The 22,801-nt window shown below is 33.5% G+C and overlaps 2 protein-coding genes across 2 annotated transcripts; both read right to left on the bottom strand.

Annotated features, from left to right (window-relative positions):
• Nucleotides 1-2,880: 2,880 nt before the first annotated feature.
• On the bottom strand, nucleotides 2,881-13,574 carry LOC130813739 (uncharacterized). The gene is made up of 10 exons (XM_057679596.1): nucleotides 13,133-13,574; nucleotides 11,464-11,507; nucleotides 10,776-10,899; nucleotides 10,046-10,181; nucleotides 8,726-9,294; nucleotides 6,465-6,801; nucleotides 5,900-6,119; nucleotides 5,130-5,222; nucleotides 3,967-4,407; nucleotides 2,881-3,352 (listed from the first exon to the last, which is right to left on the bottom strand). Exons 1-10 carry the CDS (start codon nucleotides 13,302-13,304, stop codon nucleotides 3,017-3,019), a joined length of 2,472 nt encoding a protein of 823 aa, XP_057535579.1. The 5' UTR covers nucleotides 13,305-13,574; the 3' UTR covers nucleotides 2,881-3,016.
• Nucleotides 13,575-15,682: 2,108 nt separating this feature from the next.
• LOC130813738 (protein Brevis radix-like 2) lies at nucleotides 15,683-20,882 on the bottom strand. Its single transcript, XM_057679595.1, has 5 exons — nucleotides 20,212-20,882; nucleotides 19,716-20,101; nucleotides 17,814-17,949; nucleotides 16,916-17,304; nucleotides 15,683-16,272 (listed from the first exon to the last, which is right to left on the bottom strand). The coding sequence occupies exons 1-5, from the start codon at nucleotides 20,344-20,346 to the stop codon at nucleotides 16,194-16,196; spliced, it is 1,125 nt and encodes a 374-aa protein (XP_057535578.1). The 5' UTR covers nucleotides 20,347-20,882; the 3' UTR covers nucleotides 15,683-16,193.
• Nucleotides 20,883-22,801: the final 1,919 nt, after the last annotated feature.

The raw sequence follows: 22,801 nt of genomic DNA, 5'->3' as shown, positions 1-22,801 counted from the left end.
AAATCTAATATCAATAACTTTTAAAAAAAAAGCTAACTAAAATGTTAAATACAGGACAAAATAGTTACCTAATACTAGTATTTACAATCATATTGACTAAAGTCAAACCAATAAAAATAATATAAAATGTTATATTGAATATGTCTTGATTTGTTTTATACTTCAATACTTCATCAATCTATATGTAGGCAAATCAGGGCATGCAAATCTTCATCTTCTCATTACAAAATTTATATCCTTATGTGAGCTTTCATTTTCTTAAAAAGTCTCGACAATAAAATATAATTTACTTTTAATAGGATATATTTAAATACATTTAATTTAAATATCACTATTTTAAAATTGTAATGGTATATATTGTAGATTTAGCGACATTTATTAGAACCTTTAGCAGCATAATAAAAAATCCTACCAAAGCTTTTTACTACATAGGATTTAGTGACATTTCTCATAAGTGTTACTATAGACTATAGTAACAATTATATATGCCACTAAAGGTCAAATAAAATGTCACCAAATAACTTTATAGTAGAACTTAAAATAAAAACTAACAATCATTACACTAAAAATTTAAATCAGTGCCATTTTTTTAATGCCACTAAATCTAATATCGTAAAAAGTTAAATTTGTTCTAGTGAAATACTTATGCGTAAATTTTAAAAAAATGCAAGTTGGTGTACAAAAATTAAAGTCGGGAACTAATCCTATGGGATACAAACAAATAATGAAAACTTTCTAAATACTTATTTCGTTCTTTTTCGTTCTTTTCGAATATAGAAAATTTGAATTTTGAGTCAAACCTTGACTACGAGTTTTCATCAATTTACATGAAAAAACATATTCATGTGTGATCTATGAAATAGAGTAAGATATATACTAATTCTATTAATATACACAATTATTCCTTTTTATTTTTCATTTTCATATTATGATCCATAACATATAAGATGTTAAAACTTAGAGAGAATAAAGAGAGTAAAATGAGTAAAGTTAAAAAATAAAAAATTTTATTTAAAAGTATGTTTTCTTACTTGATAAACTTGTATATTTATAGACAAGCTCTACCTACAATATATTAAATGCATTCACATCACAGTAAATTAACATTATATTTCTAACACAAAGATACTTTTTTCCATGTAATTGTATAGTTCTTGTAATTATTGTACCATGCAATTTTTCCTAGTTTTAGATTAGAATTTGCGTACCCCTTTGCTTTGTCGTCATTCATTTAATATCCAACAATTGTATGTTCTAATTTGTATATAATAATATTAGAATGATATGTATTTAGTAGCATTAAATAAAATGATATTGTGTTTAAACTTGAAATAAAGGTAGCATTAATGTATGAATTAAGATGATCCTGCTTTTTCCAACACAAAAAAGAAGAGTGTTTACACAGAAAAGTGACCAGTCTTAAGCTTAGAAGAGCAAGGTGGCAACTCTGTTCCTCAGGCTGGAACTGCTAAATCTACAGACAACTGACCACTCTTAAGCCTGGATCATTAGGTCGCAAACTCTCTGTGCTCCCTCCACTCCTGAGGTTGGAATTGCTTGACATAATTTTGAGGTTATTAGGTATCGTTTTTTTTTTTTGGGACAATTACTGATCAATCTCATTTATAGATTTTAAACTTTTATTCATATAACTTATTCGTTATTTTCATTAACTTTCAAGTATTCACATATTTTTTAAATCACCTCATTTTGTAAATAATTTAAAGAGACAGTAATATTCAATTTTTTTAATTTATTTGTTAATAAAAAAACTTGTACAAACTTTTCGCATATATGTAACGCTGGATAGATTACATAAACTTATACCAGGTATATGTGATATACTCCCTCCATTCCATGAAAATTGCTTCAATGACAATGAGCAAAATATTACAACTAAAAATAAATTTAAGCAAATTTGATAACAAGAACTTAAAAGGAAAGTGAAGAATATTTTCCGAAATAAAAAATAATTGTAAAAATTTTATTAAAAAAGTAGATATATGATCAAAAAGGTGAAAATAAATAAAATATATACTCTTTTTAGCTCTTTAAGTTTGTACCTTAAAACTCAAAAAATATGAAAGCTTTTTTAATCTTATGATGCAAACTCAATAAAACAGAGAAAATATATTTTTATTTTTTTATTAGGGAAGGGATAGGATGTGTGAGAATGCGTAAGGATAATGTAAAGAAAATAAGTAACGTTGTGAAAATTGAGAAAACATAATAATGTGAGGGTCAGAAAGCAAAAAGGAAAAGCAAGCAAGCAAAGTGGAGTAAGCAGTAAGAGAGGATGTACTCCTGATCTCCAATTCTATGTGAGAATTCCTGTTTCTTGGGATCTTCAAAGAACTGCCGTATCTTTTGCCGGCTACATTCCCTTTAACGTACACTGTTTGTGTTAAATCCTGCTAAAGACTCTGCCACATTAAACTAAAGTTACAGGCAACTGCTTTTCCTATCCCTAACTTACTGTTTTCTCTTTTCACTTACATTTTCCCGCAAAATATAGAATCTTTTGGCAAAATAATTCAGCTTATTTTGATACGAATAGAGGATTTGGTGGTCCAACTATCCAATGTTAATATTTGGTAAACTATCTGGTTAAAACAACTTATCGTTATAAATAAGCCGTTTTTAAACAAACTGTTTATAACAACGGGTTCAAAATCCGCTGGTCAAACCAGTCAAATCAGTCATTTTAATCGACTATCAGCTAGCAACACCCCCATCATTTCTAATGCCTTAACAAGATGTTATGTTTCTGAAATGTTATGTTTCTGAAAGGGCAGATCAACTGTACTAAGTTCCGAGAGAACTACACGATGTTTCATTAGCACGAGAAACAGTGGAAATAAAATATAATAGAGGAGAGCGAGATGAACACCATATATTCTATTAAATAAAAATTGAAGAGTTGGGTGTCATAATATAACAAGAAAATTGGGAACCTGTACCTAAATAATCCATTCGCAACAGTAGCAAGCATGGATATTGGATATGGATTAGTTTCTTAGAAGTTTGCTGTCCAATTGAGATGATGACTGAGTTGAGGCTGCTGGTAGGTGCCGACTTGTGCACCGGGAGTTGGTGGAGCGACACCAACTCCAATGTTACCACTCGCCATATGATGAGCATTCGGCATTCCAGCAGGTTGAGGAGGATACATTCCCGTAAATTGCATTTGGGATGATGGTGTTACTCCTGAACCATTGAAAGAGGCATGACCTGTGTGTGACTGTAAATAGGCAGCAGGGTGGGCTGTTTGCCCTTGCATGTTGAAATATGGAGTTGATTGCATCCCGGGGATTTCCCGGTGGTTTTGAATCCAAACTTCTGAAGTTTCGGCCTGAAAATAAGAATAATGAAATATAAGGATAAGTTACAAAGATACCTTTAACAATCATTAACTTTTAATTTTCCGGCAATGTCAGGTGGAACCGCCTAAGGAAGGTTTGGGTATGGTAAAAACATTCCATAAGCTGATTTCCATAAAGTAGTTTCCACATAGGTAGCGTTTGAGAAGTTGGATGTACCAAACATACCCTTGAAAAAAAGGTTGTTTTCGATTTATCTTTGATAGCAAACAAAACAAGATTTCATCCTGATCACATGAGGATGGTAAAAACCAAAAAAAACAAAAAAAATGAACCAAAGCAACAGAAAGATGAATTGCATTTACGATAAACAGTATGTTTAGTAATACTTCGACTGGCACACTCAAAAGATGTGTGTACTTGTATCAGCGGCAGCTATTAGAGGGGAAAATACATGAATTGTGGGTTTGGCCAAAAAATGAAGCGTTTAACGGGAATACAACTCTATACCCAATGTGAAAGTGTCAAGGAAAAATCCCAACACGGTCACTTCATCGGTGAGATCTGCGGAGGTACTTAAAAACTTTCTACAAGACACACTGAGGGTGATGTAATTGACGATAAAACTTAGAAGGAATCAAACTACCTGTGGATTTGGAATGTAAAGATTATTATCTTTGTACTTGAGACGGGATGAATCATCAAGGCTTGTAGGTCCACCAACCACTCCAGGAGCATTGATGGCATAACCAGAAGGATTTGCCAAATTGCCAAAGCCAGCAGGACTACCAACAGGGAAAGGTTTAAACTGTTGAACTCCGTACTTGAGACTGTTTGCTGGGAGATGGGAACTACCACCGGGCATCAAAACATAACTACTTCCATTAGAGAGGTGAGGATAGCCCGGGTTACCGGAAAACCCAGGAACCATTGGAGGAACATAGACTGGAGGAATTAACTGCCGATATTGCATGGCGTAATGTGAAACATGGACTGGCGGATACATCTGAGCCATAGGAGTCTGCTGCTGCTGCATTATTCCTACAGAAGATGTGACGACATTGTTGGCAGCTTGTGAAGATATAACCTGTAATTGGAAGAGATCAAGTTTAATAGATTTGTAAAATGAACAGGAATTCAAATTTGAAATACAGCATGCTGCTTTCACAATAAATTTATCGACCAAAAAATCAATTAGCATTGGATCAATTTAGCAAACAGAAGGCATTTCCGAGCACTGTTCTTACCCCTTCCAAATTGAGCAAAAATGCACCTCGTAGGGCAATCGATAAAACTTTGATTAAACAGATGTTATAAAACTAAAACTGGAAAAATCTAACTTTAAGCAACCAATTGGTAATTGACAGAAAAAAGATATATTCTTAATTCCCCATTGAGAATCGAGCAACAATGCAGGCTTACTTTCCAGGGGTGAGCAAACAAAAAAAACCATCTAAAATCTTTTCGTATTTCTCTTTCCCCTACTGTAATTTATCTATATAATCTAATTTCTTATCTCCCTCGGACTGCCTACTGAAACAATATTATCCTACAATTTTACTCTACACAATAATAATGAGTAGTTCCTTGCAGAAAGGCGACAAGTTTTCTTAAATAAGAGCAGATGAATCAACATCAAAATATTTCCTTTTCGCAATAGCCTCAAAACCCTGAGAACTCAAGAAGTAAAAAGGTTGGGATGGTAAAATAAAGAAATCAACCATGACATTGATCTCCAACAAACTCAACGGACACACGTCTTCTTCAACAGAAAGAAAATTCACACAAGTCTTTCAAGTAAAAGTTTACCTCCTGGGGAGACGGCAGACCAGATCCGCGTACGGCATCATCAATAGAAGGCCTAAAGTATGATATGTCATAAACTGCTTGCTGATCATATGCCTGCATGCAAACATTAGAATTACTGATATTTTTTGTGTTGTAAAGGTGTAAAAAAATTGTTTTGAGCCGTATCAAGGAATAACTTATGGTTTCAACCAACATTTAGGCATTACAAAAACCGCACCACTCCTGTTACCGCATCAACGTTCCGTTATCGCGATCGCGACCATCACCGCATTTTTACACTATGGTTCCAACCACAATATTTTCAGTTGAAAGATAATGGAAGACATATCTGAAATGCAAGTTCATTACAGTTTATAATCCTCTCAAACTGGATAGAGGTCCATGTTTCACTCTGATATCAAGGCCAGACATAAAAATCTTCCCTGCCTCAGTCCAGAGATTAGGAAAAAATATATACTTCATTATTTCTAAATAGTTGCAACATCTGCATTTCTGGGAGATGTCATATTAGGACCAAAATTACTATTTTAAGTAATCTGCCACATAGTCTCCCACTTTTTTCTCTACCCACATGCTCTCACATTTTCTTCTCTCAATCCCACTAGCCCCACTCGATGTCTCCTCATTCTTATTAAAATAAACAGTAAGAATTATCCTAGCATTAGTCCACAAAAAAATAAAAACAGATGTACCGTGTCTTAGAATGTTGATGTGATAAAACAAGGCAACAAACAATGTTAAAAAAGACAATAGAAGCAAATGAAACATACGGAAAAGTTGGGTAGTTCAGCAGCCTCCTGTTGCTGTTGTGACTTTGAAGCAGCCAGAGTTGGACTGTTGTGGACCAAACCCATATCACTGAACTCATCTGTGCTGGAAATTCCACATGAATCCTTTTTTTCAGGCGACTGATTTTCCGATGATCCACCTGATGGACTACTAGATTCAGAATTGTGAACTTGATCTTCAACAGAGCTTGTTTGCAGGTTGCTGCATTGCAAAGAAGATCAGGTCATGCAACCAAGTTTGTTAAGAAGGCATAAATGAAGCAGTAGGCACAAGACAATGAAATGAACAAATTATGAGCAGAGAATTATCAGGCATTAATTTCCATGATGGTGTAGCACTTGCATTCTATTCAAATTTTCTTAAATAAAAAACTTAAAACAGTACAGGATTTTCCAAACAACAACTTTCAACAGAAACACACGTCTTCTAAGGACTTTTGCTATTATTTAAAAAAATCACTTAAGGATTAAATTACTACTTTTGAATATCAAAGCGAAAAATAGTATACATCTTCACAAAATAATACACCAACAGAATGCAACCAACCTATGAGATTGTGCCATCGATTCGTCAATGTCATCAACTGCTTCAAAATTGGAATCAGGGTTCTCAATGTCATCTGATTCTACACCAAAAGTTCCAAATGTCAGCCTACAACGGTCATTCTCAGGAACCCGAATGTGCTTGGCTATGATGACGTTTCGACTATCCTGGATCTTTACTTGCGAGAGCTTATCCTTTAACTGATCTACTTCTCTCTCATCATTCTTAGAATTATCAACCTGTTGGGAAACAGATTTCACAGGTGATCCAATTACACCTGGACTTGAAACACTGGCTTTCTGGTTTGTCTTTGGCTTCCATTCTTTACCAGGCAAGGCACCTACACCATAATGTAGAGATTCTCAAAAATGTCTACTCACCATAATAAGCAATATATATTTCTATGTTACATGAAATAGAAATAAAACTCAAGAATCCAAATATAATAATATCTAACGACATGTAACATTTAAATTTTGGGTAACTTCCAGATATGTTACTCGGTAACTAATCGAGATACATGTCCAAGTATCCGACTCGGGTATTTTGTGAAACCATTCATGTTTTTTGAATCAAAATGAAGTGTTGAAGAGTCATAACAATGTTGGAGTGTCAAGCACTACTTTAGTCACTTGTCTCATGTGCTCTTGAGTTCTATAATATATACCTATCTTCCTATATTAAACTCAAGTAAAAGAACCTTTTTCTTGCAGATCATTTGCTCCCTGGCTTTGGCTCTGGAAATGACTACTTCACCATCTCAGCGTCCAGTATAGCAATATCACTCCTTATCCCAACAAACAGGATTAACTAGCACCCTTGAATTGACAACAATCATTCAGTTGGCCTAACCTCCTTAATCAATTGTGAACAACAAGGATTATATTTATTTTGGGTGTGCTTTGACTTATGATACCTCTAGAGTCTGGGTAAGAACGAGGTATAAATTTATATCTGATGTTCAAGTAAAAGAATGAAAATGATGCGTTAAATTTCAAAACAAACTACATTGTATTAGTTCTTTTTACAATTAAGAAATTGGAAGAGGTTAATTCATAAGAAATTAACATTAAGCAAATACAAATTACTACTGAACAATCCTACTCCTAAAATGCATAGCTTCGGCTTCTGTCCAATGTGGTTTTAGTCGCTCTTTTCATACCAATTGCAATTTCTATCAACATTCTCTTACCCAATCATGGTAAGCTTAAAAACCTGTGGACTACATGCGTAATATGGTGATACGTGCAATATTTTGAATAGCAATAACAATGCCAAGGGCCTAATCCCTACAACTTAGATGACAAACTAGCTATGGTAAAGTTTTTTATGATAAAGAACCCCATGTCAAAAAGAAACATTGAGAATGTGACAATAATCATGTAAGCAGAGCCCGAATCCCCTTCAAGAAAAAACAATAAATTTCTCTCTAGAAAAAGGGGATAAACTCCAAAATTTTCATGATTAGAACTTGTATTCTTTCTATGCCTATCATCCGTTGTTTTGGGAAATTAATAATCTCAAAGAATACAATACATTCAGCATCAACAGCTTAGCTTCTCGCAGTTTCAGAAACTGATAACAGATTGCAAACAGAAAAAATAAGGTTATAGTCACTAATCTGGGGAGGGAAACACAATATAGCCTTAGTGCAAGATATGGCTCAAATCACCTTGCTAGGGTTTTTGAGCTTAGTGCAGCCAAAACATAGGCCACAATAGCCACGATATCACCAGCACTACACACAAGCCATTGTACAACCGTTACCATGACCGAAACCCCATTTTTCAACTATGATTACAGCTGTGGCAATTTCTTTTCTCACAAGAGAGAGGAGAAGAATGAATTACTCTGCAACAAACACGATTAAAAAAATGCTATTTTAAAAACGCTCAAATCCGTGACAAATGGAAAATATGGCGCTCTCAGTAAGGGCAGACGCTACATGCTGAAGTTCAGAATTTGCCTGTGCATCCATGGTTTTAGGTCAACTAAGTGCTTTTGAGAGATTCAATAAAAGGGAACTTTGAGAGGATCAACTTGCCTAGTAATTCTTTGGATTTGTGGCTAGATGAAATGATAAGACTTTTCAGAAAATCGACATATGATTGTCAGGATCTAGTAGAGAGGCCTACTTTGTCGCAACACTGCGAATTTTTTCAGAGTTCATTTTCTAATGTTTGGTCGAGGTTTCAGCAGCAAGATGAGATGAAAAAGATGGCAGAACACAACATCTCACTACGCTAAGCAGAAAGGAAATATACCTTTCTGATGAGTAACAGATTGCTGATGCATTCTAGTACCAAAGTGACTGCTTGATCTGCTTCCAGTAGAACTGACCACAGCAGATTCTACAGCAGTGGCATGAGCTAAATCATTTCGAGAGACAACACATGTCTGCTGAAAAGATTCTGTTTTAGATGGGCTACTCAATAGTGGATTATTAATTGAACCTTGCTGTAGAGACTGCTTTGAACTACTATCTGAAGGCTGTCGACGACTGCCAACAACCCCAACCTCACGCCTTATAACACTGATAGCCGCTGGAGATCTAGAATCAGGAGAAGGAACATGCACTGGATCTGAAGCAGACGCGTAAACACCTACAGCATTGGAAGATACATTGCTACCAGCTTGGGAGTGCAAGTTGTTTGGCTTCGTCACGGTGTCCTGTGATTCAGAGCCCATAACAGCTGATTTCTTCTCATAATAACCATTTCGAGCATCAGAATGAGAGTCCCGAGCCACTTTAGGTCGAAAATTACGCACCCCATTAGGCTTTTGATAAGATCGACTGCCCCAATGTCTTTGGTTGTTAGAAGCCACAGATGAACTACCACAGAATAGAAATTTTGTAAACACATCACAGAACAGATAAACCCAGAAACAAAACAATGATAATAATTTGCAGCATGGCCTATGCAGTGCAAAAACAATGTTGCATTATATCGTACTGGCAATTTGCAAAGGTTTCAATTTCACTAAATACAAACTACTCGCATTGAAAAGGTATATAGAAACTGTTTAGGCTCTTTCTCTTTAAAGGGTATCACATGGTCTTAGGCTGCAGTCTTGTTTTTGCACTATGGCAAAACAACCGTGATAATGACAGCTAACACAACCAAAACAGCATTTTGCATAATGTATTGGATTTATTGACAACGGATCATTCAACTATGATCACTCAACCGCTACATTTATATATTTCTTAAAAGGATATCAAAAAGGGCATTTGAGACATGAACTATCACATTCGCATTTGTGGGACAATAATCTGAACTTTAATACACATGAACTGTGAAAAGAGTAAAAGATGTCAACACAAATTTATAAAATAGAAAATAAAAAAGTCGAACACTTATGCAAGAAAAACAAATGTCAACTAGAAGTCAGAGAAAATGGCAAATAATAAGGTGTACCATCTTTCAATGAGGATTAAGTAAAGAGAAGCTGAATGATCAGTTATAATAAGTCTTTAAAGCATTTATTACAAGACAACCATCTAATAAGCAGAAGTAGTTAGTTCTCCAGGAAACTGCTGAATTCATAAAAAGTGAAACAAGGATGATAAAAAATATATATACCTCTTCTCAGAAATATCATTCAGCCGCTGAACATTGTCCAATGATGATACGTGAGTCGAAGACTTAGCTTCTCTATCAGAATTCTGATTAACTCTGTTGTCTCGCACAACACGAAACTCCCGACTTATTCCAGAATCTAGAAATAAAAAAGCATAAATCAATTAGGACAAAAAGACGACTACCTGCGATACTGATACCACAAAAGACATCCTAGAAGACACTTAGAACATTTATAAAAGAAAGTAGGAATTTAACCAATAACGTAACAAACTGAAGATAATAAGCAAAGATACTTAAGGAAATTTAAAATGGAACATAAAGATTGGAGAAACCAGAACAAGGGGTAGTTATCGACTTGTAGAGCATATGGAATCTCAGGTTTCAGCTTCAACATTATCCATTAAGAACAAATGCCCAAATTTATCATATTTGCAGGATGACAGAAACTATCATTCAGAGATAAATGTAAACTATATATAAAAAACCAAATTGGTCAAGTTTGCATCATATTGTTGTACTTCTATTTGTTATCCGCCATCAGAAAGAAACACATATCATTGAAACAATTTAATGCAGTATTGTGATCTTTATAATAGTAAAATACTAAAATCATTGTTTCTATTTTTATAAGCATAGAATCATAATTGTTCCTATTATGGTTACATACGACAAATTGAAAAGAGGGAGAAAAAACTAGAAAACACGAAGTGTCTTTCAAAAGTTCAATTACCATGTACAGAACTCCTTTTGTAACTCCCTCTGCGAACATTGCGATCAGAAGCATATGGTTTCAACCTTTGACCTATATTCTCAGCATGATTCCTCTGCTCAAAGTGATTGGTGTAATCTACATTCTGGAATACACCACAGATTGGTCATGAAAACAAAAATGTTGTGGACTGAAATTAAAGCATGATCATACATGAAAAAGAAAAGGTTTATCAACTAGCATCCCAAAAATATCAAGTCACAGATACTACTTAAATAGAAACCATCAATGTGATTTTTGACACATTTGTCCAGTAAAACATGAATCTATCCAACAATATCACAATATTTGCAATCCTTGAATTAACAGCACCACACAGCAGAATAAATTGCAAAGTAGAAGTATATATTGGTATTTATTACAAGCTAGAGTTAGAGATATTTGCATAACTCAACCTTGATACCAATTACAAGTATCACCACCATTAGTTGTTACTTGTTAAATATGACTCAGTTGTGATATATTTCAGAAGTTTGAAAGATGAAGTGGACCTGGGGATCAACAACGACAAAGCTGCGTCAGCAGCTTGGTGTTTAGCAAAATCAAATCGAGCAACACATTGGAGCAGCAACAAGAACACAGATAGTTTCTTTGTAAATTCACAATAGAAACAAAATGAAGCTTACATTAAGTATAACAAGAAAATTACCTCTTTTTTCTTATCTCGTCTCCTCTTCACTTCGTGAAAGGGATCTGACAGATCAAAAACATCAGAATTAGTATGCTTTTGATTGTAGATTTAATAATGACAAAAATAACAACCAACTTCTACAAACCTTTATACTAGCACACTGCAGCTCACCAACGATTGCCCTCCCCCAAGAATTTAAGTAAGCTAATGCAACTAAAGACTTGCATACATATTTGTAAGTCTGATAATTGTTATTTAATGTCTCTAACACAAAGTTGTGGCTTCACCTAACTAAGGATAAACCACGATTGACTAGAAAATGCTACTATACGATAGTTGGCTCACTCCATCATTCAAAAAGTTCAGCTGGCCTAAAACTCAAATCATTGAAACAATATAACAATCGTACAGAAGTCACATTACAAAACCATTTAATCCCTCACATTGCCCAATATAATGTAATATAGACGCTTACTGAGGACTTCAGATTCAACAAAAGTTGCCTCAATTATTTGTCTCTGGGCCTAATCCATAATTGAAACATAGGGTGACCTTCACATATTGAGCCTCACCTATGCATATGTGATGAACAACTCGATCACTATTCTTATATGTTAGTCATTTGTACCAATCGGTTTTTCTACTAAAAGTTTGGCACAAAGATGAAGTAGTTTAATTCATCATATCATCATACTTGGTATATCTCGCTCATAAAACTATGACCAGGGTCGGGGAGAAATGAAAGACGGAAAATCATACCCATAATAAAGGATGTGGTCAAAGAGTCTATCGGCTTTAAAAAAACCGCGTCAGAAAGTAAAGCAAGACAAGAAAAAAAAAAACTAGACAATGTCATAATGCAAGATAAAAATTAAGGCTAATAACATAACAAAAGAAATATGAAAGCACTCGCAAAGGCCAAAACAATAAGCAAGGCATATGTGAAATAGGTGTAGACATTGGTGACTATCCTAAGTCAAGGACACAATACGACGTCTCCAACTAATTCTATCCCTGACCAAGTCATCAAGAAAGTGGAACTCGCTTGTGTCATCAAAATTTGCTCCTCCCGTGTCTTTTAATCTACCGCGGCTTCTCTTTCCATAAACCATGGTGTTTTCCACCTTCCTCGCAGGTGTGCCGGTGGAATTTTCTTTCCACAAGTCCAAACCATCTCAATCTACTTTTATGCATCTTTGCTGAGATTAGTGCAACAACTAGCCTCTCAAAAGTATTAAATTGGGTGAATGATAGATGAAAATTAAAAAGGTGATAGGTGACATCTCCTTTTAAGAAACCATATCAAACCAAGTGAGATGGATTATAGAGAAGGTAGCAAACTCAAAGGGTGAAAAGGAGTATAAGTTAAACAATTTTATACTCCTAATAAACACATACAGTGTCTCGACTCTCAATCATCCAAGACAACAAAAAATCATAAAAATAAAATTTTAAAACGTAACAATTACTTTGAAACATCTAGCACCTTTTTACATGCACTGCAAAATCTCTACCTCGAACTTATACAGTCCAGTTAGCTAGCTAACATAAACAATGGAAGCGATTTGGCTTTCATTTCAAAACAATTAACAACAAAATAAACAAAATCCCACAAAAATACCCAGAATACAGAAACAAAATTACAATTAATAAAAACCAAATAACAAAATAAATTAAAAAAAATTACCTTGATTAAGGAGTTTCTGAGCAGTTTCATTGGGGTCCATATTACTTTCTTGAAGGATACTGTATATTTCAGAATCAGGATGATTACCCACAATTTCTTTGATGGATTGAATAATTTCTCTAACTTTAGCTGTAAAAGTTTGAGTCCCACCTTCACTCTTCAAAGCAACCATCTTTTTTTGAGATTAAAACAGAAAAAAAAACGCAAAAAAAATCCCTAAAATAATGTTGTAAGAAAGGACGAAGAACAGTCAAACCCTAAGACAAAGAAATATGGAAGCTAGAAATTAGGGTTTGCATTAGAGGCGTGAATGAAGGTTGAAATCTGAGAGAGAAAAAAAGAGGGAGATGGAAGTTTTTTGGGGGAGAAACTAGAGAACAAGAGTTTCAAGGGTTTTGAATTTGTTTTTCCAACCACATGAAGACTAATTTTAGGAAGTCTTTTTCTTTTCTTTTTCTTTTTCATTTAATTTTATTTAAATTTTTGTTTTGCACCATTTTTGAAGTTGGTTCCCTCTTTTGGGTTAATGGGTTCTAATATTGAGGTATTTGGGCTAAGTATTTGGTTTAGGTTTTTTTTGTTTTCACCTAACTCTAGTAAGTTATATCTTATATCCAGTCGATAACAAATTCTGTATGAAAATGTTTCATGAAAATTTAAAGAAAATAAGTTTTTTATCAAATAAAATTTTCAAAATAAGTTTAAGGAAAATTTATTTCCAAGATATAATCTTTGTGCCAAAGTTGAGGTCAAGTATTTGTTTGCTAATACTAAAAATGAACATAGAAATTGGTCAAAAAAGGTCAAAATATTTTATTCTTTGTTACTAACAGCAAACAAAAGGAAGATAATGTCTTCACATTTAACTAGACAAAAAAAGCAAATTTTTATTCATTCTTATCAACAGCAAACAAACATACGAAATTTTTTGGTATGACATTGTCTTCAATTTGTTTGATTCCCTTTGTTCGTTGTTCAAAACCATGCTAAATTTTTTTCTTAATAGTGAACAAGGCCTGACCTTAGACACAGACAGGAAATGTTTATTTAGAGAATTAAAATGTTCCTAAGCTTATTTTAAGATTTTTTTTTCAAAAAATATTTTATTCAATGTTTCACCGTTTCATTATAAAACTGTGTTAAAATAGACTTAAAATTTCACTAAATGAAGATGGATGATAACCGATAAGTCCCCAATATATTGTTTTCGAGTATTTTCTTTTTAATTATTACAATAACAATACAACATCTAAATATCTCGCAATTGAAAGATGTAACATGAATCATTTGTAGTATTTGCATATAGTCATCTTAAAACAAAATAAAAACCTTTTTTTTTTCTTTTCAAAATTCACTATATTTTTAGCCAGTTTATATTGAGTTAGTGACAGATCTAGATATTATATTAAGTGGGCTCAAAAAATTAAGTTCTAGTCAATGTCTAATAACCGAACTTTTCGCAATTAGTAATGTTCACCATTTAATTAGTCGATTTATGTTCAATTGTTAAATAACTTAAGTTAAATTTGAATTTGGGCCAACAATTTATTTGTTGGAGAGGATTAGTATTTTTTGCCTACTAAACATAATAAATCTGAAACAAAAAGCCTATAGTCCATTAAACATTTATACTAATTCAAGTTGATTGATATATGTCAGTATAGAGTTGTTTTATATTAACATGACAAATAGAAATCGAGTATACTTTAACCTGAAATAACTCATACTGTATAAATTAAATCAGATTGTCAAGATACTTACATGTACTCAACAATAAAAATTAAAACAACCCAAGTTATTATATTTGAGAAGCACTCAAGTAATCAATTGGGCACCTCTAATTAAACCACCTAGATTCCTCTTGAAGTTATCTATGTATCAAGTAGGTTCAATGTGATAGGTTTTTCTTTACATTGTATAAATTTTTAAGAGTTAGGAAGAATAAGTGGAGTCAAATAACCCCATAAGCACATTTGTGCCCCACTATTCTATTGAGTCATTTTTTAATTAAAACCTTAAAAGCGGTATAATAATTATTTTATAAGAAAGTATATTTTAATAATAATCAAAAATATATAAAATATACTATATATTTATTTTTTTATAAGACCCTTTTGTTAAAACCTTAAAACACGTTTATAGACCGTTTTGAGATGTCCATTTGCAAAAAGCATATCTGACTTCAATAAACATATTAACATGTAGTTATTTCTAAGAACATGATTGCTTACAACATCTTCAATTAGAAAAAAAAAATCCTGATTTTACACACTTTAGGCCTCAAAATCAAAGCAAACGTAAAGTTTACGAGAAAACCCTACGATGTCATCTAATTTTATACAACTTACTTTCATTCAACAAATGGTCCACACGTATGTTAAGAGTGACTAAACCAACTTATTTTACCCACATCATATAAAACAGAAAAGATAAATTTAATGCATAAATGTTAAATGAGAATTTAAGAGAGAGTGTAAATTAAGACCAAAAATAAAAATATAAAAACAAATTAGAATGAAAAATGCAGCAAACTCATAATAAGCGTTCATTCAGGCTACTGAAAAGAATATCACATTTAGCTGCATTGTAAGCTTGTTAAAGGTTCATAATTTGTTTCATAATGTATGGACATGGAAGAAGATGATTCAGGAACATGCATAAAAGTAACGGAAGGTTTTAAGTGACGATTTGGAAGCGTATACAAACAATTTCTCAAATCGAGTTTTGGTTACTCTAAATCGAGCTACTTCACATTTTTACATGTCTATTCATGCCAAAAATCTTTCGACTTATGTATCCACTGAGCTCGGTTCATTAACGTCTTCCTACGTAATACTCCGACCAAACTTCCAACTACATTAAAATTCTATATATAGTTTTCTATATATAAACTCAAGGTGAAGAAATAGAAAACTTTTGTTGTATGTGTGTCCGATATTCGCCATCACTGTGTGTTCGATATTTGTCGTTGTGTTGCTTTGTCGATTAAACCTCGTGCAGCTACAAGGAAATACAAAATCTAGTCCTAACTGAAACCCATCAAGCCAAAGAGCAACTCACATCACAAGTATTGTTCCTGGATCCTGGCCTTGTTCTCTTCCCACCACACTCTTGCGTGCATTTCACCAAATCTTTCCCGACTGCATAACAAACGGAATTGAATTAAGCGTAGAATTAGAATTCGTGTCAAATTAAGCAAATCTAAAGTCTTTTTTTTTTTTTTTTAATTGAAGCAAATCGAAAGTCTTGATACAATGAAAATTAACCAAGGCTATGATCATGATGCCACAGAATTAATGCACTATATTCCACAAGACTAAGTTAACTGATGTGCTAGCCCGCAATTTGAGCCCTTATCCGGCCCGTTTAGAAGGGTTTTGTAAGGGTCGGACTGAAAACGGACTCTATTATAATAAAAACGAAATGGGCCGTAAAAAGGCTTAATAAGGGTCGGAAAAGGGCCTTTATAAATAGCATAATTGATGGATAATTTAATTATTATAAATGACAATGCTAATAGGGATTATTAACGTATCTACAATTTATTTATTATTAATTAATCAATGGGAAATATAATAATTTTTAATAATAAAAACGGGCCGGTCCCATGTAAACCCTTCCCAGCCCGGCCCATTGAAAACCCCTAATAGAGGCTAATCCATCAGTTTTTCATACTAGTTCAAAAGTTCCATTGAGTTGATGGTCTTTACTCTCTGATAATGTAAGGCAAAGGTGCAAACACATAGAAGTTGATAGAATGCATTAAAATCAGTAAAAGCTCACCTGAATCTGACACGCCGAAGCTCACGAGCGCCATTAGGCAATGCTCTAATAGTAATGTATACCCCAGGTTCATCCTGCTCAACCCATTCAGTGTCGACATCGCTGGCATTACTGGCAGAGAGTTCACCCGAGTGATCTACCTCTCTCGACAGGCTGCTCCTAGCAGAGGCATCAATTGATGATGTCTCGGTTTTTGAAGCACTAATGTTTGAAAGCTTAGGAGTTGAAGTAAGTCCACACGATTCATAGTATTGCCGAGCTGCATGCTGATCGATAGAATCTGATGAAGAATATGCTAACCCAGTTGGGCGATGGAAGTTTCGAGGCAAACGTTCCTTGCTCAAAGGTGGTGTTGCAGGACTGCCCTGTGCAGATCCAAGCTTTGAGTGCTGCAAAAATGTCGTAACACTAACGGATATCAAAATCTACAATGCCAAAGCTTAAATCCCAACGTTATGGGGTCAACTACAGCAACCGAAACTAGTCAATGCGGTAAATCGTCATTGAACAATAGTTTTAGAGTATATAACATATCCTGGGGCCTCAACCATCAGCTTAAGCTTTTGGACGAGTGGTTCCTTGACATAGTATCAAAAGCCTATGTGATGGAAGGTCACATGTTCGAATCTCATCCACCCCTCATTTCGTAGTGGAATATTTCGCGTTAGGTACAAGAAGAGTCTGTCATGCATCCACATTTTTAGTCCAAAGGGCTTTCGTGTGAGGGGACGAGTTAGAGTATATAACTTATCCTGAGGCCTCAACCATCAGCTTAAGCTTTTAGTTGAGTTAGTTCCTTGACAATTACTAGTATGTTTCCTATTAAATATCTCATCCCTATGCTCGGCTTATAAAATTCCGTCTTAAATAGGTACAAGTAATGACGTCTCACTCGTACCTCATCTTCGGATCTAGAAGGGGTTCCTGATGGAACGCCCTGTTGATTGAATTTCTGAACATTGTAGAGTTCCATGACCTTGTCATAGTTCTCTGCCCACCATCGTTGCGCTTGCCATTTGTTAAAAAGCTCGCGGCTGAAACAACAAACAATCAACTTGGCATGGAGAAAGACCGAATAAGAAAACAAAACTTCATTGAGAAGCATAAACATTCAATAGTCATCAGTCATGTCTAAGCTTACCATTTTTTTAAAAGCAGCATGAATAGAACATAAAACAATGGGACATAACAATCAACAAAGCGCCATCCTTCTTACCATATTTGGGCTAAATATTTTGTCGACTTTAGGGTGGACGGGTGGTTGATAACTACTATGAAACCTCGTAAACAAGAGCAATAATGCTAAAATAAAGTACACCTATAACGTTCGTGGTCTTGTGGATAATAAGATAATCTAGGAATCAAAATGTAAGATATCCGGTCTTATCGGACAAGATTTAGTGAGAAGCCGATATCACTCGGGGAAATTCTCACAAGTGCATGTTTTATCAACAAGAGTCTGAAAAGAGCATACAAGTACAATACAAGAAAATTCGCTAATCTAATCAACGCTCTAAAAATTACATCTAATCCAAAGTCATGTATCACCGGAAAGAACAAAAGAAGTTTTAGAGTAATTCAGCGATTCTATAGTCCAAGCACAGTATACTCTAGGCATCTTGAATATATTCCTCCAACAGTCTGACCCTCGAAGAGGAACTCAAAAGTAGAAAATGAGATTGCATATAAAGAAGGCCCTAGAACAGGTGCATATTCAAGTGACAAAGGAAACCAAGAATAAAGGGTGTGCAGGAAAAAGCAAATAGTCCAATACATAAAATGCAATAAGGCAAGAGAACACTTTAACAACATGTTTAAGACCAATTACTAGCTTAGACAAAAAGGCCCACAAATGCCCTGTTTTGTGGTTTAAATTAAGCATCATTTTCCACATCCCAACTCATAATTATTTAATAACCCACTGACTAGAGGTATTATTAACTGAGAGAATACAAAACATGATGAGACCATATATTCTCTAATCAATATACTAATACTAGACACTAGTGAGAGTCTCATCCACTTGTTAGGAAACCAGAAACAAACAGTATAGAGCACCATGAAATCACAAAATAAGTCAAGCATATAGGGTTACAGATGTTGAAAAATAACCCACGTGTGATCCCACATCGAAGAATAGGAGAAATGTTGACTAACATATATATAATTGATGGGCTGCTACTCCTCCTAATACCAATTGATTTTAGGATGGAACCTCTTCAAGTTTTTGTGCAGCCAAGTCTCCTCTTTATGCCATCAAACAACAGCCACGGATTTCGCCCATCGTTAACTTTAGGAATATAGTAATACGAAAACTAAACATCAACAACAGTCATACCTCTCAAATGATACACCAAGATTCATCAACCTTTAATTGATATAATCATAATCATTTTATCCTTTACTTACCCTTTAACGTAGTTCCAAATTTGATCCTAAAATCCAGCAATTCAATATTCCACAAATGAAATGACATCTTAATAGTTGAAATTTGTATTTACATGATCCAAAACCTCAAGATTTCCGGTGACTTGTCCAACTACAAAGTAACAGGTCAAATTATGGATAACCAATGAACTTGTATATTAGAGAAAAGTACAGTTTAGCACATAGTATTAGCCAATAATGTTAACCAATAGTATTAACAAGAAGTCCAGCTCAATTTAACAAATAAACAGACAATACCGAATAGTTTAGCTAGCAACCATCAAATATCCAAACAAATGCAGATCAAAATCAAACAAAAAGCACAAACAAACAATCTAAAACCAAGAAAAGAAAATACAAGTAGAAATTATACCTAAAGCGAATTCGCTTGAGATCATTACCACCTTGAGGCATGGAAACAAAAGTGATAAGAACACCAGGCTCCACTTGAGCAATCCATTCTTTAGGTTCATCTTCTTCCATGAACACCACAGACTCTGACCTCCCACTCAATGAAACCGGTGTCATTTCTCCACTCGAAAACCCCATTCCTACTCCCTTAATCACAACCCTTCCATCTAATTCATTTCCCCAAGTTTTAGCTGTTGAATCTGCTCTTTGATACCCACAATGGAATCTTCCAGAAGATCCAAACCCTCCATTTGATTCCTCATAACTCTTCCTATTATCATTCTTCCCTCCTGCACAAGGCTTACAATTCTTGTATGCTCCTGATGCCTTCAATGCCATCCCCTTAATCTGCCATTTATTACAAATTTACCAATCAAACTGATCATTAACTTTCTTACCAATTTAAATGGGTACTTTCTATTTTTTTTAATTTATACATTATAAAGATAGCAACTTACTTGAGTAGTAAGGGTTTTGATGGGTTGTTTTTTGCTGGGTGTAGCAACAACAGCATCATCATCTTCTTCCCTTTGCTGTTGAGTATTCAAAGATCCACCATTCAATTGCTTTGAACAAGCTATACAAGTCAACATCTGGGTTTTGTATTTAAACTCAAAACAATGCAGGAAAAAAAAACAAAAAAAAACCAAACTTTTTTTAAAAAAATTAATGGGTTTGTTTCAATTAAGGATTAGTCACATCACTACATCAATATTGTTGAGATTTAAAGGGAAAGAAAAAGTAAGAAAGATTGCAACTTTCATTCAAAACTGACATTAATGACATGAATTTGACAGAATAAGAATGGTATTATCATGATTATACTATAATAATAGTTTTAGATCGAAGAAAAATATGAGTTTTTTTGGGTTTGTTTGTAGACAAAGATGATTAAGAGTAAAAATGAAGGAGGGATTGAGGAAGAGTGAGAGAAGAGAAATGCAGTGAATTAGTAGTGTCAAAGAAAGAAGAATGAAGTGTGAATAAGTTGGTGTTGAGATATTGAGATTCCCCACACTTTAGAGTTTAGAGTTTTGGCACACTCTCTCAGTGAAATGTGGAGATTTGAGAGAAGTTGCTGATACAAATTGCACTCACTTGGGTACCAACGTCTACTAATATCTTGGTTGTGGCACTATTAATTAATCAATTAATTAAATTTCTTTTGATTTCGGGGTGAATTTTTTTTTAAGGAAAATGATATATAAAGCCTAAAGGGTTATATATGAAAAAAGTCTTGTATTTTTTATGTAATTTAATTTAATACGCTATATTTTTACTTTGAAAACATAAGATTCTTAATTATTTTAGTATGTGTTCTTTTTGAAAAGTTAAAATAATTATATAAAATATTGATTGTTTTCAATTTCTACACTAGATTCTCTTAAAAGTTAAAATTATTAATAATAAAGAAAATTTATTAATTTTTATATACAACCCTTAGATTTTAGAATGGTATATATTACTCCATTATTTTTTTTTAAAAAGAGGTAAGCTTATATTAATTAAGGAATTAAATCAATCAATAGTTACAATGTCAATGATCTAAGAGGAATCACTATCGTATCAAACATTATCACAGCCAATAAACACAGGCCAATCGAATCAATTTATGAGTCACACTATATTAACATACACGATAACACAAGGAAATGGAATAAAATCACACAACATATAAACATACCAACAACTTTTATATCTTCAATGACTACTTGAGCATGAAAATTTATGCTTGCCTAAGAGCATTCCCAATTGCGGGACGTACACTACATGTGGAGTATATTTCTCTAAAATTTGATTCAATGGAGGGGGAAACCAAAAAATTTCACAAATTATTTTTTTACACTCTAACAACCATAATTTTTTAAAAAACAACTTTATTCACCCAACAAATAAGAAGCTGACATTTATTTAAATATTAAATAAAAAGTTTACACTTATTCAAAATTTTTCACATAAAAACTGATGTAGATAAAAGAAAAAGTATAAAGAGAGATTTATGAGATAATTTTTTTGCACACCATGAGATGCTCTAAGCCTCCTCTCAAATGGTTGGAATTATCAATCACCATTTCAATATAGGCGAATCCAGCTAGCTCTCGTGCCTGCAAGTGAGGACACTTACATTTTGATAAACTAAAAAAAAATTAGAAAGATAGGTATTGAAATCAAACTTAAAACCACATGTACAAATGTTTTGGCCTCACATAAATTTTTAAATATGAGAAATAAAATAAAAGACGATCCGAGAGGGTAAAGTTTCATCTATAATAATTTTTAAATTAAAGAAAAAATTTATTTGATTGATAACCGGTTAAAAAGTCTATCGGATGAAGACTAGCTTTAACATTCGTTTTAACGAACAAGCTACTTGAAGTTATGTTAGTTAAACTTTTCGACCAAAGTTAGATATGTACTTCCTCATTTCCTCCATTTTAAATCACTTAAAACACCTTTCTCTTTTGAATTTTTACAATACTTACGATATTATCTTTTTGACAAAAAATAATTATATAATATACTATTTTACTCTTATTTTATTCTCACTTTATATATATTAACCTTTTCCAACTACTATATAGAATATTATAAACATTATGCATTTGATTATATAGAATACTAATTCTAAAAGACAATATTGCAAGTAAAATAAGGTGAAATGGAGTATAATAAATATAGTCCTAAAGATACTCATGAGTGTGACATGGAAGGGCAATGCATATGGTGTGAAGCTAATTAATCCAAGTAATAATCTGAATTGGCCCCACAGAAATACAAAAGTTTCCAGGAATCCATAAACCATAATAATGGTATTGCTGCTATGCCTATAGCTAAACTCCCAGATGATGATTGAACATACAAATTAATAGGAAAAGCTTTAGAAAAGAAAAAGGAAAAGGTCCAGAGACCTTGTTGTACATCCATTTTGGTCCCTTAATTTGGTAAAGCTCGACAAGCTCGTTTCCATCTTCCAATTTTTATTATTAGACACATATTATTAAATGAGATGGTTTTATGGTGAGATTATGTTTATTGGGTTGACCACTA

The sequence above is a fragment of the Amaranthus tricolor genome, chromosome 5, assembly GCF_026212465.1.
Source record: "Amaranthus tricolor cultivar Red isolate AtriRed21 chromosome 5, ASM2621246v1, whole genome shotgun sequence".
Taxonomy (NCBI): domain Eukaryota; kingdom Viridiplantae; phylum Streptophyta; class Magnoliopsida; order Caryophyllales; family Amaranthaceae; genus Amaranthus; species Amaranthus tricolor.
The sequence above is the reverse complement of the archived record's forward strand: the minus strand, read 5'-3'. Positions and strand labels throughout refer to the sequence as shown.

Bases quoted from the DNA above. Each gene is read 5' to 3' on its own strand.
- LOC130813739 (XM_057679596.1), bottom strand. From the start codon at position 13,304: ATGGTTGCTTTGAAGAGTGAAGGTGGGACTCAAACTTTTACAGCTAAA. The intron at 10,900-11,463 runs GTAATTTTCTTG...GGTGTATTCCAG, and splicing joins GACGAGATAAGAAAAAAGAG to AATGTAGATTACACCAATCA. The intron at 6,120-6,464 runs GTTGGTTGCATT...TTTGCAATGCAG, and splicing joins TCGATGGCACAATCTCATAG to CAACCTGCAAACAAGCTCTG.
- LOC130813738 (XM_057679595.1), bottom strand. From the start codon at position 20,346: ATGTTGACTTGTATAGCTTGTTCAAAGCAATTGAATGGTGGATCTTTG. The intron at 17,950-19,715 runs GTATAATTTCTA...TTGTTGTTTCAG, and splicing joins CTCAAGCGAATTCGCTTTAG to CCGCGAGCTTTTTAACAAAT. The intron at 17,305-17,813 runs GTACGAGTGAGA...ACATTTTTGCAG, and splicing joins CTTCTAGATCCGAAGATGAG to CACTCAAAGCTTGGATCTGC.